Source organism: Symphodus melops (assembly GCF_947650265.1).
Source record: "Symphodus melops genome assembly, chromosome: 3".
Classification (NCBI taxonomy): domain Eukaryota; kingdom Metazoa; phylum Chordata; class Actinopteri; order Labriformes; family Labridae; genus Symphodus; species Symphodus melops.
The window spans coordinates 29,409,497-29,435,123 of NC_136693.1; the positions used below are offsets into that span (position 1 = coordinate 29,409,497).

The 25,627-nt window shown below is 44.3% G+C and overlaps 1 protein-coding gene across 2 annotated transcripts in view; it reads left to right on the plus strand.

Moving 5' to 3' along the window:
- The first annotated feature begins 7,047 nt into the window (after positions 1–7,047).
- dpy19l3 (dpy-19 like C-mannosyltransferase 3) overlaps positions 7,048–25,627 on the plus strand; it is a 51,471-nt gene continuing 32,891 nt past the window's right edge. For both annotated transcript variants that reach the window (XM_079339525.1, XM_079339526.1), the window contains exons 1-6: positions 7,048–7,076; positions 7,997–8,123; positions 9,861–9,988; positions 20,028–20,118; positions 24,315–24,436; positions 25,007–25,152. In XM_079339525.1, coding sequence (XP_079195651.1) covers positions 8,006–8,123; positions 9,861–9,988; positions 20,028–20,118; positions 24,315–24,436; positions 25,007–25,152 — 605 coding nt within the window. In that variant the 5' untranslated portion in view covers positions 7,048–7,076; positions 7,997–8,005. The remainder of the gene's footprint in view (positions 7,077–7,996; positions 8,124–9,860; positions 9,989–20,027; positions 20,119–24,314; positions 24,437–25,006; positions 25,153–25,627) is intronic.

Below are 25,627 nucleotides of genomic sequence, written 5' to 3' on the forward strand. Positions count from 1 at the left end.
AGCTCTTCCAATAATCAAACAGAATTCTTGATTCCTGCTCCCTGAGGCGTTTACGACCTCTGCTTGTCTTATTGAGCGGTTTGTGTCCTTTACTTCATATTTCAGGCTGTTTACTTTTAGCTACATGATGAGCTCGTCTCCATACCAGAAGTTCAACCTTCAGTGTGATGCTCGTGAAACTCGAGCAGTATCAACACCTCTTTGGGCAGCGATGAAAGAAGTCCTATCTCCAGAAACCACAGACTGCAGCGTGACATCGCCCGCCTGTTCCTGCAGGGGGCGCTGGAGGCTCATCGGCAGCAGCCTCCTGTGTGCGCTGGAGACTGGCGGACGCTCGAAGGACGCAGTTTGAGCACTTTGGCTTCTGTTTTTTAAGTTGCATCTCTGTCTTCACTGCACACATGCATGTACGTGTGTCACAATAACAGATGGACTCCTTTTATAAAAAAGGTGTCAAAATCCATTTGTGACGCCTCCACGGCCTCACCTCTGCAACACGTCTTAACTTACATGTTTCAACAAACTCTAATGACGTCACGTCAGCTGTTTTAGCAGGTTTAGCTCACTTTGTGTGTAACATGTGAGCAAACAGAAGAGCAGCTAATCAGCTGAGTTCATGTGAACTTAGAAGAAAAAGCTGCAGTGAAGAGGGAAAATGTGCTCCAAGCAGTTCATCGCGGGGACGCCAGGGGCCTCGTGGTGGTCCTGTCATCCTCCCTTCACGGTTCAAATCCGACACGTGGCTCCTTTCCTGCACGTCATCCCCCCCCCCTCTCTCTCTCTGATTATCAACTAACTGTCCCATCTCTACAATAAAGCCATAAAGAAAATGTATCTATATTTAAAATAAACGCAGTCCATCAGCTTTCATTAAAAACTCTGACCCTGCTGTACTTACCCAACCAGTGAGAGGACAGTTTTCATCCACAAAAATTTCTGGGGCTCTTTTAGAGTTTCCAGTATTTAAACAACAGAAACCAGCAGCTCATGATTATATTCAACATGAATGAAATCTTTTGAAATGGTCAGTGCCTCGGTCCCTCGTGAACTTCAACCTGCTGCCGGCTGATTTAGGTTCATCTAATGAACAGAGAAACACATGTTGAGACCAATGACTCCTCGGATGACGGGCATCTCCATGAACAAAGCAGCCTTGAAATATCTCTCCACAAACCCACAGGATATTTTAACATGGTGCGGGAAGTTAAACAATCAACATACTTCAGTGTCCAACCTTTAGGGTCGCATCAGTACGCTTGGCACCCCGACAGAAGAGCAGCTAAAAAGTAGGAAGCTTCAGATTGTTTGGTACCATCATTACATACCGTGCAGAACCGGACCAAACCGGACCGCTTCCTTCTGACTACACCCAGGAAGAAGCTCAGACGCAGCAGTGCATGGTGCTTAAAGCGTGCATATACAGTGTGAACCTCAAAACAGACTTTTGAAAGGATGAAATCTATTTTAATAATCTCGTAATAAAACAATAAGAGAATAGTTTTGAGGCGTTGATCTGACTGTTTGAAGATACGTGAACCCAAACGAGCTGTTTGCATTGAAACCAAAAAGAGGAAGAGAAGAAAAACTCGCTTCTTCATCTCAGCTTCAACTTGAAATTGTGTCAGACGTGATTTTGATGCTTTCTTTATGTTTGTTTATTTTTAGATCAACATGATGTCACATTGGAGTATTTTTGGTTTATGAAGACGGAGGAGTGAAAGACGGCTTCTTGTCTCTGGTTATTTTTGTCATGTGAGATTAAAGCGCCTCTTAAAGTTTTAGAGGTCGTGAAATATTTCAATAGAAACTGGAGAACAATATTAATGCAAGCTTAGATATTTTTACATCACAGGAATAAGTATAAGCAACACATACGTTGTTGTTTTGACCATAAAAAAACGTTTTCTTTTTGCACTTGATGCACATTTTTGAAATGTTGTAATCGATGGATTCTTCTTTCATGCAAAGCCACGTTATCCCCCCCAAGCAGAGATTGTGTTAAAGCAAGCTGTCCCGACCCCACGTGGGATCGCATGGAATTCAAATCAGGTCGCCTGAAAACTATATTTATTGATCCATATAAATGTTTGTTATATATTAAAACATATTTAACAAAAGCTACTGCAGGCCATAGACAACACCAACACAAGAACTTACTTTAATACCGGATGGAACATCAAATAAGTTTACCACTCATGATTATAGTTATTTTTAATTCCAGCATCATTGTCTCCTTTTTGTGTTTTAAAAAGCTGTGAGCTGCAAATATGAAATATGCTGAAATATGTGACTTTTAAAAGATATCTGTAACGCTCTGCAGTGCACACTGAGTCTTAAATAAAAACAAATAACAAACTTCAGTTTGGAGGAGGCGTGGCCAAACAGCAGCTTGTTTTGGTTTCATGCTGGAGCTCCAGGGCGACACCTACTGGATCAAAAAGTCTCACATTCAATTCAAATTCAATTTAAAAAAACTTTATTTGTCCTGAGGGGAAATTCATTCATCTTTGACTTGAAGAGAGGAGTGCCTGTCTCTTCATGAGAAGTTGGAAACATTTAAAAGCTTGAATCCCCCACTGTAAGCAAAAGAGTCTTTTTTAATAATTCAACACACACACACACACACACATGCTCCGACACACACACATACACTCGTAAAAGGAGAACCATATTTCTGTAATCCATGTTGTTCTTACTTAAAACCTGACTGCACATCTATTCATACTCATCTATTCATGTCTTTACAGGATCCATTTCAATCTCACCTAAACCTTTGAAGGTCCCACCATGAAAGTGAGATCAAGACAGAAATAAAAAGGAAACACAACATGAGAAAAATAAAAAGAATAAGGGTGAAGACAGGGCGAGACGATGGAGCTGCTCCAAGTTTTGGTCTGGCTCATTTTTTTTTCTGCTTTTTGAACCTTGTTTTGAATCGCTCTGAATGAAAAAAGCCAATTTTTGACGCAATGAGTCCATTGGGCACAGTGGGCGAGAGGATGGATATCTTTAATGGTCCTGCAGTCTCACTCCCTTGCTTGGGATGACAAGATTTGGAGAAATCAAAGGAGCGAGGGCGGGGGGGGGCTGGGTTTTAGTGCGACCACAAGGAAATGATCCAAGAACTAACTAGCTGGAGTCCCAGAGCTTGGCCATTACACTAACTGTTTCCTCCGCCAATAATCCCTTTGCAACAAGAGTCAATCCAATTTATGTTCTGAAATCTCCTGGTAATCTTCGTGTCTTTCATGTCAGCTTTGCACAGACTCCTCTTTCTGAGTGAACGCTCTGAGCAATATCAAACAAGACTTTCCCTCTCAAGCTGGTCAAACAAGAAAGTGTGTTTTTGTTTTCAGGCGCTTGATTTATTTGTTGCGATTGTACTGAGGTCTAAATGTCAGAGAGAATAGAACACTTTGCAGCATAATGCAGAGACCAAAGTCTCAGCAGTCTCCAAAGAGAACATTTCAAAAGTAAAGAACTTCCAATAAAATCTTTACACAACGAGGTCTGCGAATTATCTACTTTGAATTTTGAATTCTTTAAAAGTTAATTTGTCATTATTGTCACCTCCATTTTACTGAGGTCAAGGTAGAGTAGGAATCTCTTTTGAAGTAAAATCTTTTCAGTATTGAATTGTAAACATCCAGCACATTTATCTCTTGACATTTTAAAATCACTGACGCATTCTTATTGAGACAGCATGTGTTGCTACAGTGAAGACGTGACCTGTTATGAGTTCTCAACAGTTTACATGTAATTCTGTTTGATTAAATATTGAGGCAATTTAGTCTCGCTTCTCGTAAAGAAACAGCAAAAAGAAGTTAAAACTTTATCACATATACGAACTGGAATCATGAGATCTGCTGCGACCAGTATTTAAACCAGCAACCCTTCCAGTTCTCAACCCAAGTCTGAGTTACTGCGACGCCCTCCCTCCTCTTCAGAATTGAAAATGAGTGAATTCTATTTCAACAATTCTACAATTGATTTAGCAGTAAAACACAAGCAAGGGTCCAGAGAGGAGGAAACAATGTCTGCATGTCTCAATAACAGTGTCAAATTAAATTTTCCCCTCGTGGGATTGATAAAGTATATCCTCTTTAACTGAACATCCTACACACTGAAATACACACACATGCACATAAAGGATGAACTAATGGAGAGATGTCAGAGTGAGCGTGGGCTGCACATGAAAGACTGTATTTGGGGGGCATCAGCAGTGCCAAGGACGAGAACTGGAACCTCCTCGGCTACCGAACGTATTTCCAAACATGGCCCTTCATGGCACTTGAACCGGCGACCCTTTGGTTCCAAGTGCCTACGGACTGATGTTCAAGGTGTAACATGTTCATTCATTTTCATCTGAATTGTATAAATCTTAAAGCATCATTATGATCACAAAAAACTACAATTCATTTAGCAGACGCTTTCATCCAGAGTGACGTCATATTATGACCTCTTTAAGAACGAAGAAACATAAAAGAAGCAAGGTGAACACTATATTTAGTCTTTATCTTCCTCTGTAAAATCCACTTTTGTCCTTCTTTCTGTTTTTGTGGTGAAAAAAAAAAAAAAAAAGGTGAAAGAACGTCCTTCAGTAAGATCACTGACACATTTTCAAACATGAGACCTGTTTCGGTAGTAGAATAAAAAAAGGTTTTAAATCTTTAAATGCGAGTGAGCGCTGCATTCAGACTTCTGTGTAGGAGCAGGAACAGAGTTGAGGTTTTTTAGTAGTTATTCATGGCTTGATCACAAGGTAAAAAAGGGATGAAGAATTCTCCATTGTTCGTCTTCATGAGGGTTCGATGCTGCAGAAAATGTTTAACCTTGATGTTTTTCACGTTGATTACAAAGAGTTTTTATTTAACCATCCAAAGTACCTGAACTTAGAAATGAAATAAACTGAAACTAAAAAACACATGTATTGCATGCACAGAGAGCTGAAGAATATTGTAAATGAAATGCTTTCATATTGGGATTGTATTTATGAAAAATGCCGGCAACACAGTCCCTCATGTCAGCATTTTTTCAGTTTGGTTTGGTTTAAAACGTCCGTCCCACAGTAAACAGATCTCCTGAGTACACAGCGTGAGCCAACGTTTAAAAAGCTGCAGCTAATAATCAGGAAACCTCCTGCAAGCTGATGATGATGAATGATCTAGCTAGCATGTATATGAGGGAGAAAACAAACAAACATAAATGTAGCTGTTAATGAAAACCAAGCGGTAATCTGTGGTGGTGAACATGAAGCCGATGTGAACCGTAGCATATTGAATTTCCACTCTGGATTAATAAAAATAAATTAGTTTACTTCATACTGTGCTATATTTATTATATCTCTGCTACAGTTTACCTCTCATTCGATGATCTTGTTGTAGTTCTAGATTTTTCATGCTGTGAAAATATTTCATTTTTTTATATCCTGCTAAAATCACATCCATACTGTGCAATATCTATCTATATTTTTTATATCCTGCTTGAATCACTTTCATACTGTGTAAATATTTATATTCTATTTTTTATATACTGCTAAAACTACACCTCTGACAGTGAAAATAGTTATATTTTTGTTTATACCCTGCCATGGCTCACGTCTCATACAATGCACTATTTATATTTGACACCCTGCTATAGACCTGATATCTCGTACTGTGCAATAAGAAATCTGATGTCTGCTTATCTATTTAAATTCAGTATGCTGCAAACTGTAAGGAGTCCTACCACACATATCCCACCTTCTGTTAACTAGGGTCACTCTTTTTTCTTTTTGACCTATACGCTTGTTGTTGTTGTTGTTTTTTTTGTTCTTAGCTGTGTGCACTTTAAGGTGAAGCCAAGTCATCTCGTTGTACAATTTGTATAATGACAATAAAGGCATTCTATTCTATTCTTTTCTAAAGTAGGTCTGGCTCTGATAACTGGGTCTGAACACAGTCACCTCTTGTACATAACAACGTGAGCATGAAGCGTACTCTTCATGCTCACTCGGAAAAATATATCAAATCAAATAAAATGGAGTCAAGGTCGAGTCTGAGTCTGCGTCCGCACATCGGAGAAGAAGACAGAGAATATGACCACCAGCACTTTACTGACTGTCAGTCATTTAAAGTCTTAACACTCGGAGATATCGTGATAGTGAAGGCTGTCCATGTTGTGCACCAACACTGGTGTTCGTGCATGAATCTCCTCAAAGCGTGCCGGAGCCAATGGCACACTAGTCAAACAAACTGGACTTTAGGGGATTGTCTAGTGTGAGTGCATGAAACAGCATTTCCAATATGGCGACTGCCGGTGTTGGACCTCACTTTACAACCTAATGAGGAACTTCACTGAGACTACATCCTTCCTTCCTACAATTCACTCCTACTGTGCATTAATAATGTTATAAGATGCCATCTGACCTTATTTCTATTTTTATTTGTTTTTCTTTGCAATAAGAATTTATGGGACAAAGTGTGAAATAACATGTCCATCCTTATATACACTGTGTGCAAGATAGTGTTCATAGAGTTTATAAAGACTTACATGTTTGAAGTCACTGGCTCTCTCTCTCTCTCTCTCTCTATATATATATATATATATATATAGAGAGAGAGAGAGAGTATATATAATCTAATTGAATTTTGCTGTGATTTTCTTCTGCTTTGCTGCTGTAACGCGACATTTCTCGAGATGAAAAAAGGATTGTCTTATTTTATACATCTTAATGTGACAGCATGTAGTTTATCAAGTTTGCATGTTTGAATGTTCAATACGAAGTCTTCCTTATAGCAGTGTGCGGTCTCAGAGCCATGCACTGCATGCTAGAGGACATTAAAGCCCGTGATGCTTCAGTGTTGGACATTTACTGATTATTTCTGTCTCCTCCTGCACGCTGATCCCGTGCTTTTATTTTGAAGGCGGGGCTATTTCATGTGTTCCGGTGTAAACACGGAATAAAGCCGACTGCTGAATTTGAACTGGAAGGAGAGAAAAAGAGAGGAGAGAAAAATGAAAGTGAAAGGCGCATAGAGAGAGAGAGAGAGAGAGAGAGAGAGAGAGAGAGAGGGAGCTGCAGGACAGGAAGGAGGGTGAGGCTTCATCTTCATCTTCATCTTCCGTCTTTGTTGCTGCTGTCATCCATCGCGGCTCTGCACCTACATTCAAAATGCCCATTCATCTGTGTAGGACAGTAGAAGTGCTACATGCACAATGCATGTTTGAACCCGGATGATCGTGCTTCATGCTCGTCTGTGTCTCTGTTCGTGTTGTTGTTGTCATTGCACAGCTCTGATTGTGATCTGTCTCTGGGTTCACTGCTGCGTGTGCTGTTGTGCTGTTGTGCTTGGCTCTGTCGATGTGTCCAGCACCGTGAGCAGGCCTGTCCATCCCTCCTCTCAGTGTGTGAACACAAAGGACACACGAGCAGTGGTGCAGCCTGGGAGGGATCACCACTGTGTGCACTGATTTCACCTCTTCTGATCACATCTGTGTCAGACTCAGAGCACGCTCAACCCTTCTTCTTTTCACAGGTTGTGTATCTACTAACGTGAAGATATCATTGTCATCGTCCTCTGCATGTGTTTTAGCTGCAACATTTACATCTTCCAAGTTCATTAAAAAAAGAAAATGTTTGTACAAGGACGCAATATAATAATTTAATCAAACTTCCAAATGTACATTTTATTTGTCAGCTGCTGCAGAAACGCTGCAAAGAAATGCCAACCTCTGGTCTTATCAAAAATGAAGCCAATAAAGAAGAGTCAAATCCTGCAGTTCCTCGAGTGTCCACTAGAGGCTGGCTGCAGGAACACAGGAAGTCAAATACACACCCATTCAAAAAAAAAAAAAAAAGGTTCCAGTTAAAAGTTGGAAAAGCAACATATAGTCGTGTACCTTCGCTGTTTGAGCTAACACGACAAAGATACACGACATGTCCACGGATGGAACTCACACTGAATGATTGGTTCAACTTCACGCTAACGCTCACTTCCTTTCGTTCGTGTTGCAGAGTTTCAACATGACGACGCTGCGTCAGAGGAAGGGCAGCAAGGGGAGGGAGCCGCCTCTCAGCGCAGAGCTTCAGTCCCAGCAGTCCAGCTGTTGTACGGATCATCATCCCGAGAGGATCCTGCAGGGTGAGTCAGTGAGCCCCCCCCCCCCCCAGCTGACTTCATGTTCACACTGTACGCAGACAGGAGTGAGCATGTGGTCCAGTGACTGCAGGGAGCAGCACGCTCGCCCGCCCGGCTGCAGAGCCCTTGAGTCCTTGATTCCAGCTCCAGGGTCTGAGCTCTTGTTTCTGAACCTGACTCCTGACCTGCTGGGGGGGGGGGGCTCGCTGTACTCAAGCACTGACATCTTTAATGTGCTTCATCTTCTACAACCATTGCAACCTTTTCCGTGACGAAGGGTTAATACTTTAAAATGTGGAGACAGAGCAGGAACAATGGGCCTTTAAAAGAAGCTGACAGCTAGCACAGGCTTTAGTAATAACATTAACATGAGCTGTGTCACATTGTCCCCAGACTGCTGTGACAGGTTTAGACAGGGCGCTTCCTCTGAAGGGCAGCCTAATAATAAGCCATCTATCTGCACCTTTCTGATGTCAGAGCCTTTCTTTGAGCCCCCATCAGCTCTCCCGTCATCTCATGATGGCCTCTCTGTTTTTAGAGTCAACCCCCCCCCCCCCCCCTTATCTCTCCTTTTTTTTAAATCTTTGAGAGCTCCATTTCTGTCGCCGTTCACGTACACAACCGAGTGCAACACAATGAATTAGTCCTCCTTGTGTTTTAAGCAGGATCACTGTCGGTGAGATCCCCGTTCTTCATCCCTCTAATGTGTGTGGCCATTTTGAAAATATTTGAAAGCGTTAGATTTCCGGGTGAGGTAAGATGACACGCACGTGAAGCAGAACTTAAACAGGAGAGCCTTTACTGTCGTATCAGCACATTGAGTCTGCACCTGCAGATCTTTCCTTCGTGGACCGCGGTGCAGTGACGGGTGGTTGAATGAAAAGGACACGGAGCCGTCAGATGACTTGTTCTGCAGAGCAGCCTCACACGTTCCTGCTTCAACTCTGAGACTCTGAAGTGTGCAGGGACGAGCTCAGGTTAGCGTCCCGCTGCGAGTCGAGTCTGCAAAGTGCAGCCGGTGGCTGAAGAGCTGCCGCTTTATGTTCTGATGACATCTCTCCAGGAGTGCATGTCCAGAGGATCCTCTCTGCCAGCTCATCATGTGTGGGCAGCATGAGTGAGAAATAGTCTCAGCTATTTATTCTTATTTTAAATCCTTTATTTACTCTCACATCGTCCTGCGTCAAACAGGACCTGTGGACATGCATTAATGAAGAGATGTCAGAGTGGGGTTGTGCACCACAGCTGTTTGGGGTGTGGTGTCAGTGCCTTGCTCAAGGGCAGCTCAGCAGTACTCTGACGTGACCTGTAACCAGACCAACTTCCATACTTTGGTCCACATCAGACCGAGCTCCTGCCGTCCACTATCAGGAGAACAAAACCACGTCGATGTTTCTTTGTTTTCATATTCAGGGGAAGACTTCATCATCTGCTAATCTGTAGAGAGATTACTGAATCATTAAACTCCACGCACAACATCGAAGGTATAAAACTCTGAAACTCTCTTTTCGTTATCAATGATGTCCTTATTGGCTGAAGGATTCCCTTCGGCCTGAGCTGACCCTGAGCGAACGTGCTCGACACTGAAGCCTCGGCTGGAGCAGCCATCACTGAGTTTACGACCTGAACATGAGCTTTTCCTTCTGGGACATTTGAAAGTTCCCTCTGTTTGAGAGCCACGCATGGAAGGAATGAAATCACGTTAACCTCGAGTCAATGACACCTTTCCTGTTCCTGCAGGTGATTGGTCGTGGGGGGCGATAATCTGGACGTCAGTTGGTTGGTCTGTTTCTGTTGGTCTGGGCCTGCTGTGCTGTATCTACGTGGCGACCCTGCATGAGAACGACCTGTGGTTCTCCAACATCAAGGTGAACTACTCTCCTGCGTCCTCCTCTTTAAACTGTTGTTTTGATCTGTGACGCTCCGCTGAAGACGAGCGTCCACATGTGAATTTAGGGTTAAAGTGGTTTTTCATGATGAGGCTCTTTAAAGTGGCTTTGTCCAAACACACTCAAGTTTTTTTTTTTTTTTTTGCAGTTTCCTTTTGATCTTTGTATTTTTCGTGCCGTCATCTTTCCTACCCAGCGCTTAATGTCTGGTAGGAAAGAATGTCTTCTGCAGAGACAGCAGCGTCCCCGCAGTACGCCATGAAAAAAAAACCTTCCATCACAGTTTGTCATGTGGTTTCTATCAGTGTCTTAATGTGATGAACAGACTCAAAAAGACACTCATCCAGTCAGGTTGGCTGAGTGGCTGCTTCCACAACATTTAAACAAAACAGAAACTTTAAGGGCGCTCCTCCTCATCCTCACCTGAACTCCAAGGACACGCGTCCTTCACAACAGGAAGCTGAGACTCGAACTCGTCACTACTCTGAGGTCAGCCGGTGGTGGAATCAGGTCCAGAACTACGGATGATGATGATAATAAGTTTATCTGTCCATGTTCTTGTTGAAATGGATGCCCTCCCTTTTTGAAGGTTTTTTCCTCACATTTAGAAATGGAGAACTTTTCTTCAAATTGGTGAACACCAACAAACATTCTCCACTTCATTTATTATTATTATTTATTTATTGATCTATCAGACGCTATCTATCTGTGAGTAAGAAAAACTCAAGGATTGAGAAAAGAGGGACCAACGTCAGTTTGTGCAGACAAAAGGCTGATCAGACGAGTCTCCATCATAGACGACCTCAGCAGGTAGAACATAAAAACTAAAGTTCAAAATAAAACATGAATTACATTTCTTATATTAAAGGCGGGGTTGGTCATTTTCAAAAACTAGCATGATTTTGAAAGTAGCTTTCCCACGCCCCTCCCCCCTGTGCGCCCTCTAAAGCCACTCCCCTCCCCCTGTGCGCCCTCTAAAGCCACGCCCCTCCCCCCTGTGCTCGCTCTAAAGCCACGCCCCTCCCCCCTGTGCGCCCTCTAAAGCCACTCCCCTCCCCCTGTGCGCCCTCTAAAGCCACACCCCTCCCCCCTGTGCTCGCTCTAAAGCCACGCCCCTCCCCCTGTGCTCCCTCTAAAGCCACGCCCCTCTCCCCGTGCTCCCTCTAAAGCCACACCCCTCTCCCCGTGCTCCCTCTAAAGCCACGCCCCTCCCCCTCTGTGCTCCCTCTAAAGCCACACCCCTCCCCCTGTGCTCCCTCTAAAGCCACGCCCCTCCCCCTGTGCTCCCTCTAAAGCCACGCCCCTCCCCCGGTGCTCCCTCTAAAGCCACGCCTCTCCCCATGTGCTCCCTCTAAAGCCACGCCCCTCCCCCTGTGCTCCCTCTAAAGCCACGCCCCTCCCCCTGTGCTCCCTCTAAAGCCACGCCCCTCCCCCTGTGCTCCCTCTAAAGCCACGCCCCTCCCCCAGTGCTCCCTCTAAAGCCACGCCTCTCCCCATGTGCTCCCTCTAAAGCCACGCCCTCCCCCTGTGCTCCCTCTAAAGCCACGCCCCTCCCCCAGTGCTCCCTCTAAAGCCACGCCCTCCCCCTGTGCTCCCTCTAAAGCCACGCCCTCCCCCTGTGCTCCCTCTAAAGCCACGCCCTCCCCCTGTGCTCCCTCTAAAGCCACGCCCCTCCCCCAGTGCTCCCTCTAAAGCCACGCCCTCCCCCTGTGCTCCCTCTAAAGCCACGCTCTCCCCCAGTGCTCCCTCTAAAGCCACGCCTCTCCCCATGTGCTCCCTCTAAAGCCACGCCCTCCCCCTGTGCTCCCTCTAAAGCCACGCCCTCCCCCTGTGCTCCCTCTAAAGCCACGCCCCTCCCCCTGTGCTCCCTCTAAAGCCACGCCCCCTCACTTTCAACCTCAGCTCATCTCTTCATTGTGTAGAAACGACGTCGTCTCACGCCTCATTCAGCGGTAAGTTAACTCTCAGTATAAACGTCATCGATGAGTAGAGAACGAGCAGGGAGACAGGGAGGCGTGTGATTGGTTCATCAGATTGGTACCTCGTGGCAGACATTGGTCGAAGTTTTTACACTCTTACAAACTGATACAGGTGACGGATTTTCTTTGTTCCTTTTTTATTAGTTTCTGTCAGGACCTAAAGACACTTTTAACCAAAATCCGAAAAAGAGAATCTGGAGAAAATGACTTTAAGAGTCACACTCTTGAAAGATTTAAACGGTTTCCCATGTTCAGTCGACTAAAATAAATGTGAGAAACAGAGAAGTTATTTCATCAAGCTGTTACCTGTCTGTCTCCGATTCTACTCATTCATTATCACTTAGCATCGACCGCTAACATGAAGCTATACATCTCATGAAAGGTCAAACTTCCACCAAACACCGTGCAGCATAATGAACATGTAATGCATGTTTGTAGGGCTGGCTGTCTCACTGAAGATTTGGACTTTAAATGTTGAAAACAGATGGACTCTTTACTTTTAACGAGGCTCTTGTTAAAAAGCTGCAGTGACAGCTGGATTAATGTTCCTGACACTTTTATATGGAGGGTTATGTCCTGATTTGACATCCATGTGTAAGAGTCATCAAACACATCACGGATGGAAAATACCTCCTGGTTTCATCACCACGGCGAGCTGAAGAATGACCCGCTGATTCTCGGCTTATCTCGAGACGAGCTGCAGCTTCGACTGCAGGAGCCAATCGGCGAGTCTCCTCGTCCAGATTTCTCCATCAAATGGCATGCAAGCAGGCCATAAACACTCGCTCCTGAAATGGGATGATTGTTTTTCCATGCACTGGAGAGGATTGATTTTCAGGCCTGTTAACTGAACCGTACGAAGTCTTGAAACATGACTGGAAACTGCTGCTTTCACGGCCCTTTTTTTATGGTGTGTTCAGTGTTGAACAGCAACAGAACATGGTGCCCTGCCAGACATGCTGTTCTTTAAATCCCTCCTCCAAAGCTTCAGACTGAGATATACATAGCAGATTTTAATCAGGTTGACATGGCAGAACAGATCGCTCTGTCAGAGTCAGAACTGGGGCAAAATGTAAATGAAGACGTTTGCCGTTTGTTGTTGTTCTTTGCCTGATTTAGCAGCGCAGTAATACTCATTTGTTTTGGTGGATTTATGAGTCAGAGCGGATGCAGGTCACCCGGTGTGGCCTGGTTTGTCTCAGGTTCTGTTGTGTTTGCATGTGATGCAGAAAAAAGAAAGGACACGTATTAATGAGAACTTTAAAATCATTATTCTCATGGCTGTCAAAAAGTCGTGTGTGTGTGTGTGTGTGTGTGTGTGTGTGTGTGTGTGTGTGTGTGTGTGTGTTTATTCTAAGCTTGCACGTTTGTCCTGTTCTTTTTAATGCATGTTAGCTAGCTTAGCTCTCTGTCCAACAGCTGCCCTCAGATTTCAAACTTCGATCAACAAACAACGCTGATTGGTCGGATTAGTCATTGTCATCACTTGCACACATGTATGAGGGCTGATTTTTTTTAAATGGTTAGGTTTGGATTTTATAAGCGATACGTTGAGGGGGCGGCTGTGGCTCGGTGGGAGAGACGTCGTCTCTCAACAGGAAGGTCGAGCTGTGACCTTCGGTTACAGATGGGTGGGCGCGTCGTAATGGGTGTTGAAGAGGCTTTAAAACCCGCCTCCACTCCAGCTCTCAGCTTGTCGTTAGGTCGACTAACACGTTGGACGAGTCTTTAAAAATAAATGTTTTCATATATTTTCTCTGACTCTCATTCTGAAGCTGTTCGTAGAGCGTTAGTTCATCGTGTATGGACGCTGTCTAAATGATCGTTCAGGTATGGACCAGTGGCTGCGTGTGACATCGATCATTACAGCTTCAGTTTGGTCCAGAAACTCCAGAGTTGTTTAACATACTCCCAGAGTAAAGGAAAGGAACACTTCCATGATAGTGTCGTTGTACAGCAGAGCAGACAGAAATATTTGCTCTACTTTAACATGGAGTTGGGCTGTTTCTCCGCCCAGAGGGACTGAACCAGCAACCTTACAAAGAGCACAGTTCCATCTGAACTGTATGGTTCAGAGTTAAATATTATCCAAGCTGCAGAAAATACTTATTTCCTGGTGCAGAAGAGAAAGTGATTAAAGCTTTTGGCAGCCAGGTGCCTCGCTGGGGTCTGATGCGCGATGTGTGTGTGTGTGTGTGTGTGTGTGTGTGTGTGTGTGTGTGTGTGTGTGTGTGTGTGTGTGTGTGTGTGTGTGTGTGTGTGTGTGTGTGTGTGTGTGTGTGTGTGTGTGTGTGTGTGTGTGTGTGTGTGTGTGTGTGTGTGTGTGTGTGTGTGTGTGTGTGTGTGTGTGTGTGTGTGTGTGTGTGTGTGTGTGTGTGACCCACATAGAGGAAATGTGCTCGGGATCATTTGTACATTTTTGTCACATGGAGACAAAGCAGCTCATCCTGTTAATTAAGTGGAATCCATACAGACACTGTTTGTGCTCCCGTGCTCATCTTCTGTGTGTGTGTGTGTGTGTGTGTGTGTGTGTGTGTTTGGAGGGAAGATGCAGACAGATGCTTCCATTCATAATAAATGCAGGTCACTTTACAGGCCTGGCGAACATTTCCCAGAAACGTTCCCACACAAGTGGACTCCTGGCTGACATCATCCCACATTGTGTGTGTGTGTGTGTGTGTGTGTGTGTGTGTTACCTTCTGTTTAGGCAATAAAATCCTCATAGTGTTCACACAGAGCTGGTGTAATAAAATGAGTCTGACCCCTCTCGGCGGTGCCTTTCTGTTCCCTCCCTGTCCAGTTATTTGTACCAGTATGAAGACTGTGGACTTGAGTGTGGTTGGTATGAACCAGTCTGTGTTAACTGGTCCCTCATACTCAGTGAAAAGTTTGGGGCACCGATGGTTCAGATAGGAAGGAATAAACATCGATCGAGCTCAAGGCTCTGGCTTTAATGAGGTCCGATCCAACCGTCTCCTTGTAACAGCATCACTCCAGCTCTGCTGCCAAAGTCTGAACTGCTGATTTAAAGTCTTCTCCCAAACAGCATTACAGCTATTTTTGGACTGATGGTCCCATTCAGACATCGGAGCAGTGAGTGCTTCGTGATCTGAGAAGCTGCAGTTGGATAATTGGCCACAACGGCAACCAGTAAATTAGAACGTACGACTTCAGATCCTTCCTCTTCTTGTGGCTCCTGATGAGGCCAAATGTGAGGCTTCAGAATTGTAGTTCACAAACAATGAAGTGATGTCATGTTGGCAACGTCCAGTTTTTGTATACAGTCAAGTGATCTCAGAGAGGGGAAGGAACCACATCTGTAGCCACTTTACTGGAGCACTTACCTTTGTGTCTGAGCAGGCTTTTCGTCATGTTGTTTTTTTTTTAAAACGATGCCAAGATCTCTAAATTTACCCACCCTGGAAAAGTGTTCTCAAAACGCTCGACTCTCAGAGGAGAAGCTGGGCCAGAAGAAAAGAATTTCATTTGGTCAGAAAGGACCAGTTTGGACCCGCAAATATACACAGGCTCTTTTCCAACCCAAAGAAACAGTCAGGTACATAGAGCTATGGTATTAGATCAGGTCCACCCATGTCCCAGTATACAAGCAGCAGAGGAGAATCGATGAGTTTGAATGTCTGAAAACGTCCTTCAGCTCGTTTCTGTCGGGAAGTAAGCAAGCAGCACTTTACCTTTGTTACGAAGAGGGTTGCAAAGTGGTGGAAAGTTTCCGGTCAATTTTTGGAAACTTTTCTATGTGAAGTTAAGCTTGGGAAATATTTAGAATTGGAAACTTTCCATGGGAATTATGGGAAATTATGAAAATTAACTGGAAATGGAGGGTAATTTAACCGAACTGTGTTTTATCCAAGAGTAAATATCAACACTTTGTTTTGTAATAAGCAGACAACCTATGCAAAATAATACAATAAAAACATTTAAACAGATTGACATCAGATTTTTAAAATATTTTATCCCATAATATCAGTAACATTTCCCTTTACGTAGCCCACGGGCTAAAATCTGCAAACCTCATGTGTTAGTCTGACTCTGAGAGATGTTTACTCCATGTGATTTCAGTAAATAACAGTAAATAACATGTGTACTTTAAAGGTCCAGATGGAGTCGGACTTACACAGTAAATCGACTTTTTCAAACTGCATGCACTAAAAGGACTTTACACCTTTCAGAAGTGTGTGACTCTGCAGGCTGATGCTGTGATCTGACCTTCTCTTGAACTGTTGCCCTCCCTCACTCAGTTTCTGGTCCACAGAGATCTCCTTCCCTCCCTCTCTCTCTCTCTTTCACGTTCCCACTTACTGCATCACACACACCCACACACACACACACACACACACACACACACACACACACACACACACACACACATCCGCTCTTCAGTGTGTCCAGGTTCATGTAGGATGGAAAGCTCCGTGAAACATGCTGGAAAGTCATTTGTGAGTTGGGGAATACTGCCTGCGTGGAGTTTGTGCTCGCAGCCGTCGGTGCCTGACTCGACCCGACGTGACTGCTGGTGTCAGAGCGTTCGCAGTCTGTCGAGGAGAAGCTGTTCAACCCAAAGGACGTGCTTTCTTATCCACTTCATTGTTGAGGGAGTGTGGTGGCAGCACTGTTAGGTTTTTTTTTTGCTCACACTGCTTATTATCAGCAGCCCTCCACTTACGTATGCTGCGAGACAGCTGGCGTAATCTGGCCTCGTGAATTCACCAGGTGTGAAGTCATGTCCGCATCGGTCCCACTCGCTAAATGCAGTTTTATTTCAGACCTGTCACCGCTTCCACATCCACAAACCCTCCAACAAATTCCCCACATTTTCCAAGTGATGTTCCAAAATGTTCCCCTGCTGATCCCCCACCCGCACCCCCCACTCAGTCCTATTCTGTTCCCTGTGTGCATGTGTGTTTTTTTTATAGACAAGAGGTCACCAGTAGTCAACTCTCGTTTCTTTCTTTCCCTCCCCCCTGGCTGCTCCGCTGATCTACAGCCCGTCCTGTTGTTTGCAGTCGTACTGTTAGTTCAGCCTCTGTATTTGCTCCTCTCTTCAAACTGAGCTGCTGATTTGTGGGGAAAGATTTTTGTTTCAAAGCCTCAGTGAGACTTCAGGGGAGGTAACAGTTGGCTCATGTTTTGGCTCCGATAGATAGAAAGTGGGAACAGGGGGGGAAGCCAGACCAAAGCTGGAAGGATCCCCGCCTGGATTCTTCAAGCAGCACATCAGAGAGATGGGACCAACTCGGAGACTTTTAAAGTTTGGTGAAAGGAGAGAACCAGAATGAAGAGGATTGGTGCCTTCTGAGAGAGGAGCTCGCTTTCATTGTAATGAGCAACGCGTGAACTTGTTAACCAGGCCTTTTCTTCTTTGACCTTAATTTAAACCGAGGATTAACCATCTCGTCAGAGTTCTTGGTGAAAAGCCAAGGCTTATTTTGCCTCCAGCTAACTCAAAAGAAGGATTGGGAAGGAAATCAGCTGCTCAATCCCTCTGAGAAAGCTTTTTGCATATTTCCTTTGGCGAGGAACTTGAAGCGATTAAAAGGCTAATTTATTTGGACCGACTTCAAGAAAAGAAGACGCACCGAATTTACATTTTTGTGCTGTAATGGATTTGGATCTGTTCTCTAACTCGACTGCGGAGCGTGCTGTTTATCTACCTGGATTCAGCTCATCAAAGCATCCTCCCATTTAGCTCCTGTATTCTGCTGCGATGGAGCTTCGTAAGAGAGTCGAGCTGAGCGAGCGTGAACGCCTCGACGCGTCGCCTCAGAGGACGTGCCGTAACAAGACGTGGGACAAAAAAAGCTCTGATGCCTCGCACCGGGGGGGTAGAGTGCTCAGAGGATCCGGCACTTGTTCCGGTTCACCCCGGCAGTGGCCCTGGCTACAGTGTGTTTCCGTGGCAACGGGGCTGCTATTGGCTGCGTTTCTGGCACTGTCTCACGCCTGGTGTGTCAACGCCATACATGAGAATCTGCTGTGGTTCTCTCAGCTCACGGTAGGAGACACGATATATAGCGTTTTAATTTGAGCCTTTGATTAAACAAACACGCCGCTGACGAGCTCTCACTCACACTCACAGCTTGTGGTTTGAGTTTCACAGGGATCAAAAATGTCAGCCCCCCCCAGCTGTCCAATCTCAGCTCACAGTAGGACTTTAGTAACTATACGTGTGTGTGTGTGTGTGTGTGTCTTCTCCCCCTTTCCATTTGTCACTCAATCAAAGCCGTCCACTCCACAGTACATCCGACAATACTTTATATATTTTTGTGTTATTTGATTAAAAAGGCATCCTGCTGTGTCTCAGGCCGACACGAAGAAGACTCCAAACTTTTTATAGCATCTTAAAACAATCAGATAAATCCAGTCTGCTCTCATAAGATAACACAGCTGAAGTTAAAGTTAACATACAGATTCAGTGAATGAAGGTGAGAGAGAGCGCACACTCATGTTTCATATTGGTTCATTTACTTCACGTGTTTTTATTCAGATGCTCTTCCAGAGCGGGTCGACGTCTCGTGCAGAATCGTCTCCACTGGTTTTATGAACACATTCAAAGAGTGTTTGTGGCGCTGTGCTGCGAGTTACTGAGGTCACTGGACTTCAGAGGTGAACACTGTCGCGTCCTTGTCGGAGCAACACATTTAATTAGAGAGTCAGGGAGATGTCAGTGGAGCTCATTTAGTACATGACATCTTTACTCAAATGAAACAAATGAAGGGAGTCTCGCTCGCCCTGGTTCGGCTGTTTGCTGTCGAGGGTCCTCGAGGTGAAAAACTCTCCTTTGATTTTAATTTGTTTCCACTTTCAGTGCTGTCGCTGTGATTACAGTCACAGTGTTAGCGAAGAGGATTCTGTTCGACTGTCTGTGTGTGCACAGTGTGTGTGTGTCCACTCTGCAGCAGAGTCTGACCCATTGATCAGCCGGCCAATAATACTACTATTATTATTGGCCGGCATTAGCATGTCCAATGATCGGTATCGGCTAATTTAATCACAGATATGCGGCGATATTACCAGATTTATTCACGAGTCAAATAACAACGTCATTGTTTTACAGCAGAAGTTGTCGTTCTGGTTGTAAGCAGAATCAGATGTTGATCCAAACAAGCATTATTACTCCTTTACGTACATGAGCGAGCATCTTTTCTTCATTATAAATCTTTTACTCAAATGTTTGATGAGTCCGATTTGAGTGATTAATGTCTATATCGTTCGTAGGTCTTAGAAAGATGTATGGATATATCGGCAGAGAGAATCACTCCCATGATTCCCCGCCAGCCTCGACATCATCTTTTGTTTTTCTTTTGATAAAGAGCCCCCTGGTGGTGGAGTCTACATACTGCACGCTCCTAGTCACAAGGCCTGCTGTATTCAAACACCAGTGAAGTGATGTGTATCTTTACATCAGAGGCCTTGAGGCTTGTTTTGTTTTTGATGGAGGTTGATTCAAATATTGAGCAGTGAAAATGTGATTTGACATCTCTCCGGTGGTGTCATGGAAAATGGAGGATTATTATTGGATCAATGAATCATTATACAGTGATGCAAAACACGGCTTTCAAAAGTCTGAGCGTGTTTGAAATATGTCGTCTTAAATGAGAGCAGTGATAAAAATGTTGAGAAACGACTGGACAGATGTGCGGAGGAATCCCCCGAACACGTACACGCATGTTTATATCACCGACATCAAAGAGAATTTCTCTGCACACCTTTCACAAAAAACTTCTTGAAAAGTAAATGAGAGCAAAGTATGATTGAGTTAATATTCTGCAGCTGGTTGTTTACTGTTTGTCACTTTCTGTTTTTACCCTCCAGTGAAACACTAATCTCCAGACACACACACACACACACACACATACAGGCCCTATTTACCTGTCTCTTTGTTATTGTCGGGGATTACGAGTGTATTAGCAGCTCAGCCTCTATCCTCCTCCATTTCTGTCATGTCTTGCCAAGGTTGGGATATCTGTTTTTCACATTGCAGAGAGCAGAAGTGTTTGAATCCCCCTCTTTGCTTTCAGGAAGTGGAGCGGGAGATCTCCTTCAGGACGGAGTGTGGACTGTACTACTCCTACTTCAAGCAGATGTTGCAGGCCCCGTCAGTACAGGAAGGTAGGCTTCATGTTTGTGGGACCTTTGCCCACTCTGCCAGTGTCCTTTGTCCTGCCGTCTTTGACTCTGCTTATCCAATGGACCGCTAGCTTGACTCATCACTCTGAGAACATGACATGACAGGCCTGCAAATTCGATCTCTCCACAAGCTGAAGCATCGGCCCAGAGTCCAGAATAATCATTAAGAACTATGAGTCATCTTGAACATTAAAACAACGGGTTGAAGGAGGAGATTCGACAGTATTTTAAACCTACATTAAAATGCAAAAGAGACGAGTAGGATTAACTAGCTTGTTTCTTACAAAAGTTTTACTCCTGTGTTTGAGCAAACGCATGACTGACACTGTTAAGGCTGTGGCTCAGTGGGTAGAGCTGTCATCTCACAAACCGGCAGGGCGAGGGTTCGATACCCAGCTCCTGCGAGCAACATGTGCGATGTGTCCTTGGTGGTTGACTATCCTCACGGGGAGAAATGGAGTCTCTCCTCTCCGCCTCCCTAACTTTAGCGCATAGCTACTGGACTGACCGGAGTGCTCCGAGACCAAGACCATAAATATCACTGAAAAATCTTCATCAAGTCAATTTATGAATGAATTGGAGTTATTTATTCATTTAGAAAGAAAGCATTGCCTTCTAATCATCATTTATTTATTTTATTTTTATTTCTCTCTGGCTACATTTCAAACCATCCCCTCTTACTGACTTCAACACCCTCAAAATACAACGTCATCACTTCCTGCATGTTTCTGTTTGGTCTTGTTTATAATACCTTAAATGTTAACATGAAAATAATCAAATAATAAAAAATAAATAAAATCAAGTCTTGGCCATCAGAGACCGAGACAAGAGCCAATCAAAATGCTTCCGATTCCAAGACGAGGCCTTTTAAAAAGTGGTCTTGAGACCACATCTGATTTGAAGTACTACAACACTACGTACTATTGAAACAGGATGGGAGGGGCGGGGGAAGAGTGGAGACAGTTTTCATCTGAAATCTGTATAACAAGACTTTAATGACCACCAACTCCCCAAAAGGATTCACATCTGTCAACCAATCACATTTCTTCAATGAGCAGTTGTGCAGTTTGGACCTCAGACGGTGCAAACATGTGACATCTCTGAGGGAGGACGCGATGTTTCCAAAATCACATTGATAGTTCAGATTTATCAGCGATGACTGTAACTGACCTCGAAGCTGAAGCTGGACCGAGCTCACGAGAGAAAAAGAAGCTAACGCTGAGTCAGGCTCAGTAAACACAGCAGAGCTTCTCTTCAGTGTTGTGCTGTTTGGAGAGACAGTAATATTTGTAGCATGTTTCTTCACATTGCTATCAGCCAATCTTAACAAAATAAAATGTCACATTGTGCATGGATGGAGTCACCAGATGGCCGCCTCCTCTCATTCTTACAAGGCAAAAAAGAAGAAGCTTTTCTACCCTCTGTTTTCCAAGCAGACCCAACAATTCACTGCAGCTCTTGTGACGCACAGTCTGGTCTGAGGAAAATGACTCTAATTATTTTGTCCCCATTATCATGTAAAATTCCTAGTTGGAAGCGGGCCTAATTTTCCACCGAGGAAAATAATTTAGCTGAAGGCTAATCAGTGGAGGAATTGGCTGACCTCCATTTGTGTCTCATTCGGAGTTTACTTCTTCTTCTTTTTTCTGTCACAGCAGAATGGCTCGATGCAGACAAACTGCAGCAGCTGAACTTGTAATGGTGGGGGAGGGGAGGCAATAAAGAGGCTGAAGGAAGGATTTAGTGACGGCATAATGGACTAAATTGGAAAGATAGTTGTTGGAACAGAAAACGTTGAGAAGGGAGAAGTTGGATGGTGTTCATTTGTTGGACAAAAAAAAACATGACGTACGATGCAGAAGCATTCATTAAAATCAATTTGAACTTTATTTGACCATGGAGTCCCTTTGGGTTTAAAAATCTCTTTTTTATCTGAGAAATCTGGTAAAAACATCACAATCACTTTAACAACTGAACGTGCAGGACTGTGATGTAACTGTTCCTTTTCTCATCCTAAAGGATCATGTTAACTAATTCTACCAACCGTAAAGGTAACTTTTAAAGAAGACTTTTAAGCTCTGAACATTTTTGCGTCCACTGCTGCTATTTATTTCTTTTTGTACAAATAAGCGAAACACAGCCAAGTGAATGTAAAACACTGGGCTCACTCACAATCAGAATTGTTTTTTTTATTGCCAAGTATGTTTTCATATACAAGGAATTTGTCTTGGTACAGAAGGACAAGAAAAAGTGACGATGGATGTTCCATGTGACCAATTTACAAGTCTGTCAAACATTAATGTGGCTAATGTTAGCAATGCTAGCACCGCCGTTCTTCGGTACATTTTGCAGGTTAACATCTAAATGTGCTCCAGCTGATTTTCTAGTTGAAACGAACACGGCACACAAACCTTTTTAATCTACATTTTCTGGATAGAAAAATACTGCCAGCCCACGCTTCACCTCAGAAAGGCTGTCCAGTCACAGTGCAGGTTTACATCGGGGCCGTAGAGCCCCGGCCCCGGCTCGTGGCGGGGGAGCTGCATTTGTAATTTTGGGTACCGACGTCGTGTGTTGTGCATGTTGTTTATGGGAAACAGTCGTGGGCTTCGTTGTCTGAACAGACCTGGAGAGCACGGCGGTGATCAGGCTGACGGCCTGCAGCCTGCAGCAGGAAGTCGGCTCTCTGCTGCTGGTTTGCTGTCACACTTAGTTTCAGTCAAAGCAGATGCATAGTGATGATACCGCACCCAGCGCTCCATTTAGACTGATGACAGTGTCATGCCATTGTTACAAGATAATTCTGGTTTATTACAACTCTCTTGTTTTTTTTTTCACTCCTTTTTCCACCATCGACAGCTCCTTGTTCTCAGCAGGTAATTGTGGAGAGAGAGGAATGTGTGAGGGCGAGAAACTCAATATACAGACTCTCCCCGTGCAGAGTCTTTCCCCCTCTGTGGATGTTTTGTCTTGACTCTGTTTTGTAATGCAGTGCCCACATCTTTATCTGTGTAAGAGGTGTCACGATAACCATAATTATAGGCGCCCGTGTTGACTCATTTTTCCAGCTCCTGCAATTTAAACAAAATGTTCTCTCTCAATAACTTTTTTTATTCAAGTCATGCCTGAAACAATCTTTACCCTCCCGTTAAGTTGTTGCAGTGGATTCTTTAGTGGATACAACAGTTCTTAGAAAGGACTTCGGCAACGAGAAAGTAGAAAATATCACTTTGTGAAAGTGTTAAAAAGTGGTCTTGGTCTCGAGACCACCTATTGGAGGTCTCTGCCTCGTTTAGGACTTTAAACTAAGACCTCCACTGAAAGAGAGAGAGTAACAGTCACCGCTGTGTTTAGAAGGAAAACGGTCTAATGAAGCGACAGGCTGCTGGTCTTGGTCTTTACTTGGGCTCGCCCTGCAACGCTCATGGTCCGGATCTCGACTACATCACTCCCCTCTGATACTTCTAACCCTAAGGACTCCTACGGTTCTGTACGTGTTATCAAGAAGTCTTAAAGTTCTGCACCCTGTAGACTTACATAAATACATTCATTGGGTTTGACTGGTGAACACATGGAGTAATATCTGCACGTATCTGAGATCCAATTAGGCGCCACCGATAGTCACCGGGTTTGCTGATATCGCCGAGAGCTGTCGGTTTAGTTCACACATTCATTCGGACCTGGGCACACAGTCCATCAGCGCTCCAGGCCGTCGATCGCAGCTTGATCCAGCACCTCTCCGTGTTTACCAGAGAACGCCGTTAAGTCTTCAGACATGTCGGTGTGATGAGCAGCTTTTAGTGTCAAAGTTTTTTAGTCAACTTTTCGGGAGCACGGCGTCGCTCTTATTTTAAATCCAGCGCATGCGGCGTGTTTTAGGCTTTCACGGTTGAATGCACGGATGGCTTCAGACGCTCGTTGTGCTTTCAGCAATTAAGGACTTAAACTCGAGCCGAGCAGCCCGTGGTGTTTTTTTTTTTTTTTAGCGGCTGACAGAATTTCAAACACCGCCATTGTTCTTGAATTGAAGCGCACTCTATTTTACTACTTAAAGAAACGTTCACATCCCTTCCTCTCAAGTTATCACAAAGCCAATAATAAGAGTTGTCAGTCGATGTCACTGTGAAGAAGTGGTGGCATTTTAAAAGTGTGTGTGTGTGTGTGTGTGTGTCCCCTAGGCCTCTCAGATTTGATCCATGACAACTTGACAGAATCCAAGAGGACCATTAATCTCCTGCAGCGAATGAATATCTACCAGGAGGTCTTCCTCAGCGTTCTGTACCGAGCGCTGCCCGTCCAGGTAACGCATCACTCAGCCGTGTGCTGTTTACAAAAGGCGTCAAAACACTTACCATCAGACAGCCACTATTTCAACATGATGGACGCTCTCGCTGACTTTTCCTGACGTGTTTGCGCCGGGAGGAAGTGAAGCATTCCTGCGAAACAAAAAAACAGCAAACTTATATACATACTTTATTTCAGTCATTATTTTTAACCAAGCCCCTGTTACTGTTTTGAATTACAACCATATGAAGAGGAAGTCAGGCATTTGAGAAGACGTGACATTTTACATTTAGTCCATTTAGCTGACATGGCTCGCCACACTTGCACTTGTCACGCTGGAGGAAAAGGTTTCTGTAATGGCATATCAATTAACTGAGAAACAGCGACTTCGCTTCCTCAGCGGTGTCACGCTGACAGGAAAGCCAGGAAGTGAAATATCAGAGCAAACTCTGAAAATGCCACAGTGTTCCTGAGTGCTCCCGTCAGCCGCTGTCGCTGCACTCGACTCTCTCTGTGTGTGTTCATTTATAGTGCCTAATGAACTAATGGTTTGTTGTGTGTGTGTGTGTGTGTGTGTGTGATCCAGTCGTATCTGGAGCCGGTCTATTTCTACATTTACACAGTGTTCTCGCTCCAAGCCGTGTATGTGATCGCTCTGTACCTCACAGCTTGGCTCCTGTCGGGCTCCTGGTTGGCTGGCACGCTCACCGGGGTCTGGTACATCCTCAACAGGTGGGTGAAGCTGAATACACACATACACACTGTCAGGTACTCTGCCCTTAAAAGAGTCCAGACATGACCAAAACACTTTGAAAGTAGTGACGATAAGACGCTATAAGGAGCGTTTTTTTTATATCTCAGTGCAGCTTCTGGTTTCAGGAACATTAAAGAACAAACTGCTGAACAGAACAGAAATCATCATTGTTATTTGATGTCGCTGTTTTGTGCTGAATGAAATTGCCATCTCTCCGTTTGCCAGATATGAGAGCAGTTATCAGGTGAACAGGTGTTGCAGCGATGGAAGCGGGCAGTGGAACTGCTTCAGATAGAAGTGATTGTACCCGAGCTAAAAAGCCTCTGCATGTTTCTAATAAGCTCCAGCAGCAGAAAGCTGCTCAAACTAGGATCAATGTTGGAGATGCTTTTGAAACATGGAGAGAGGTTAGAACGCAGAAAGCTTTACAGACCCATGCAGAGCTGGCTAAAC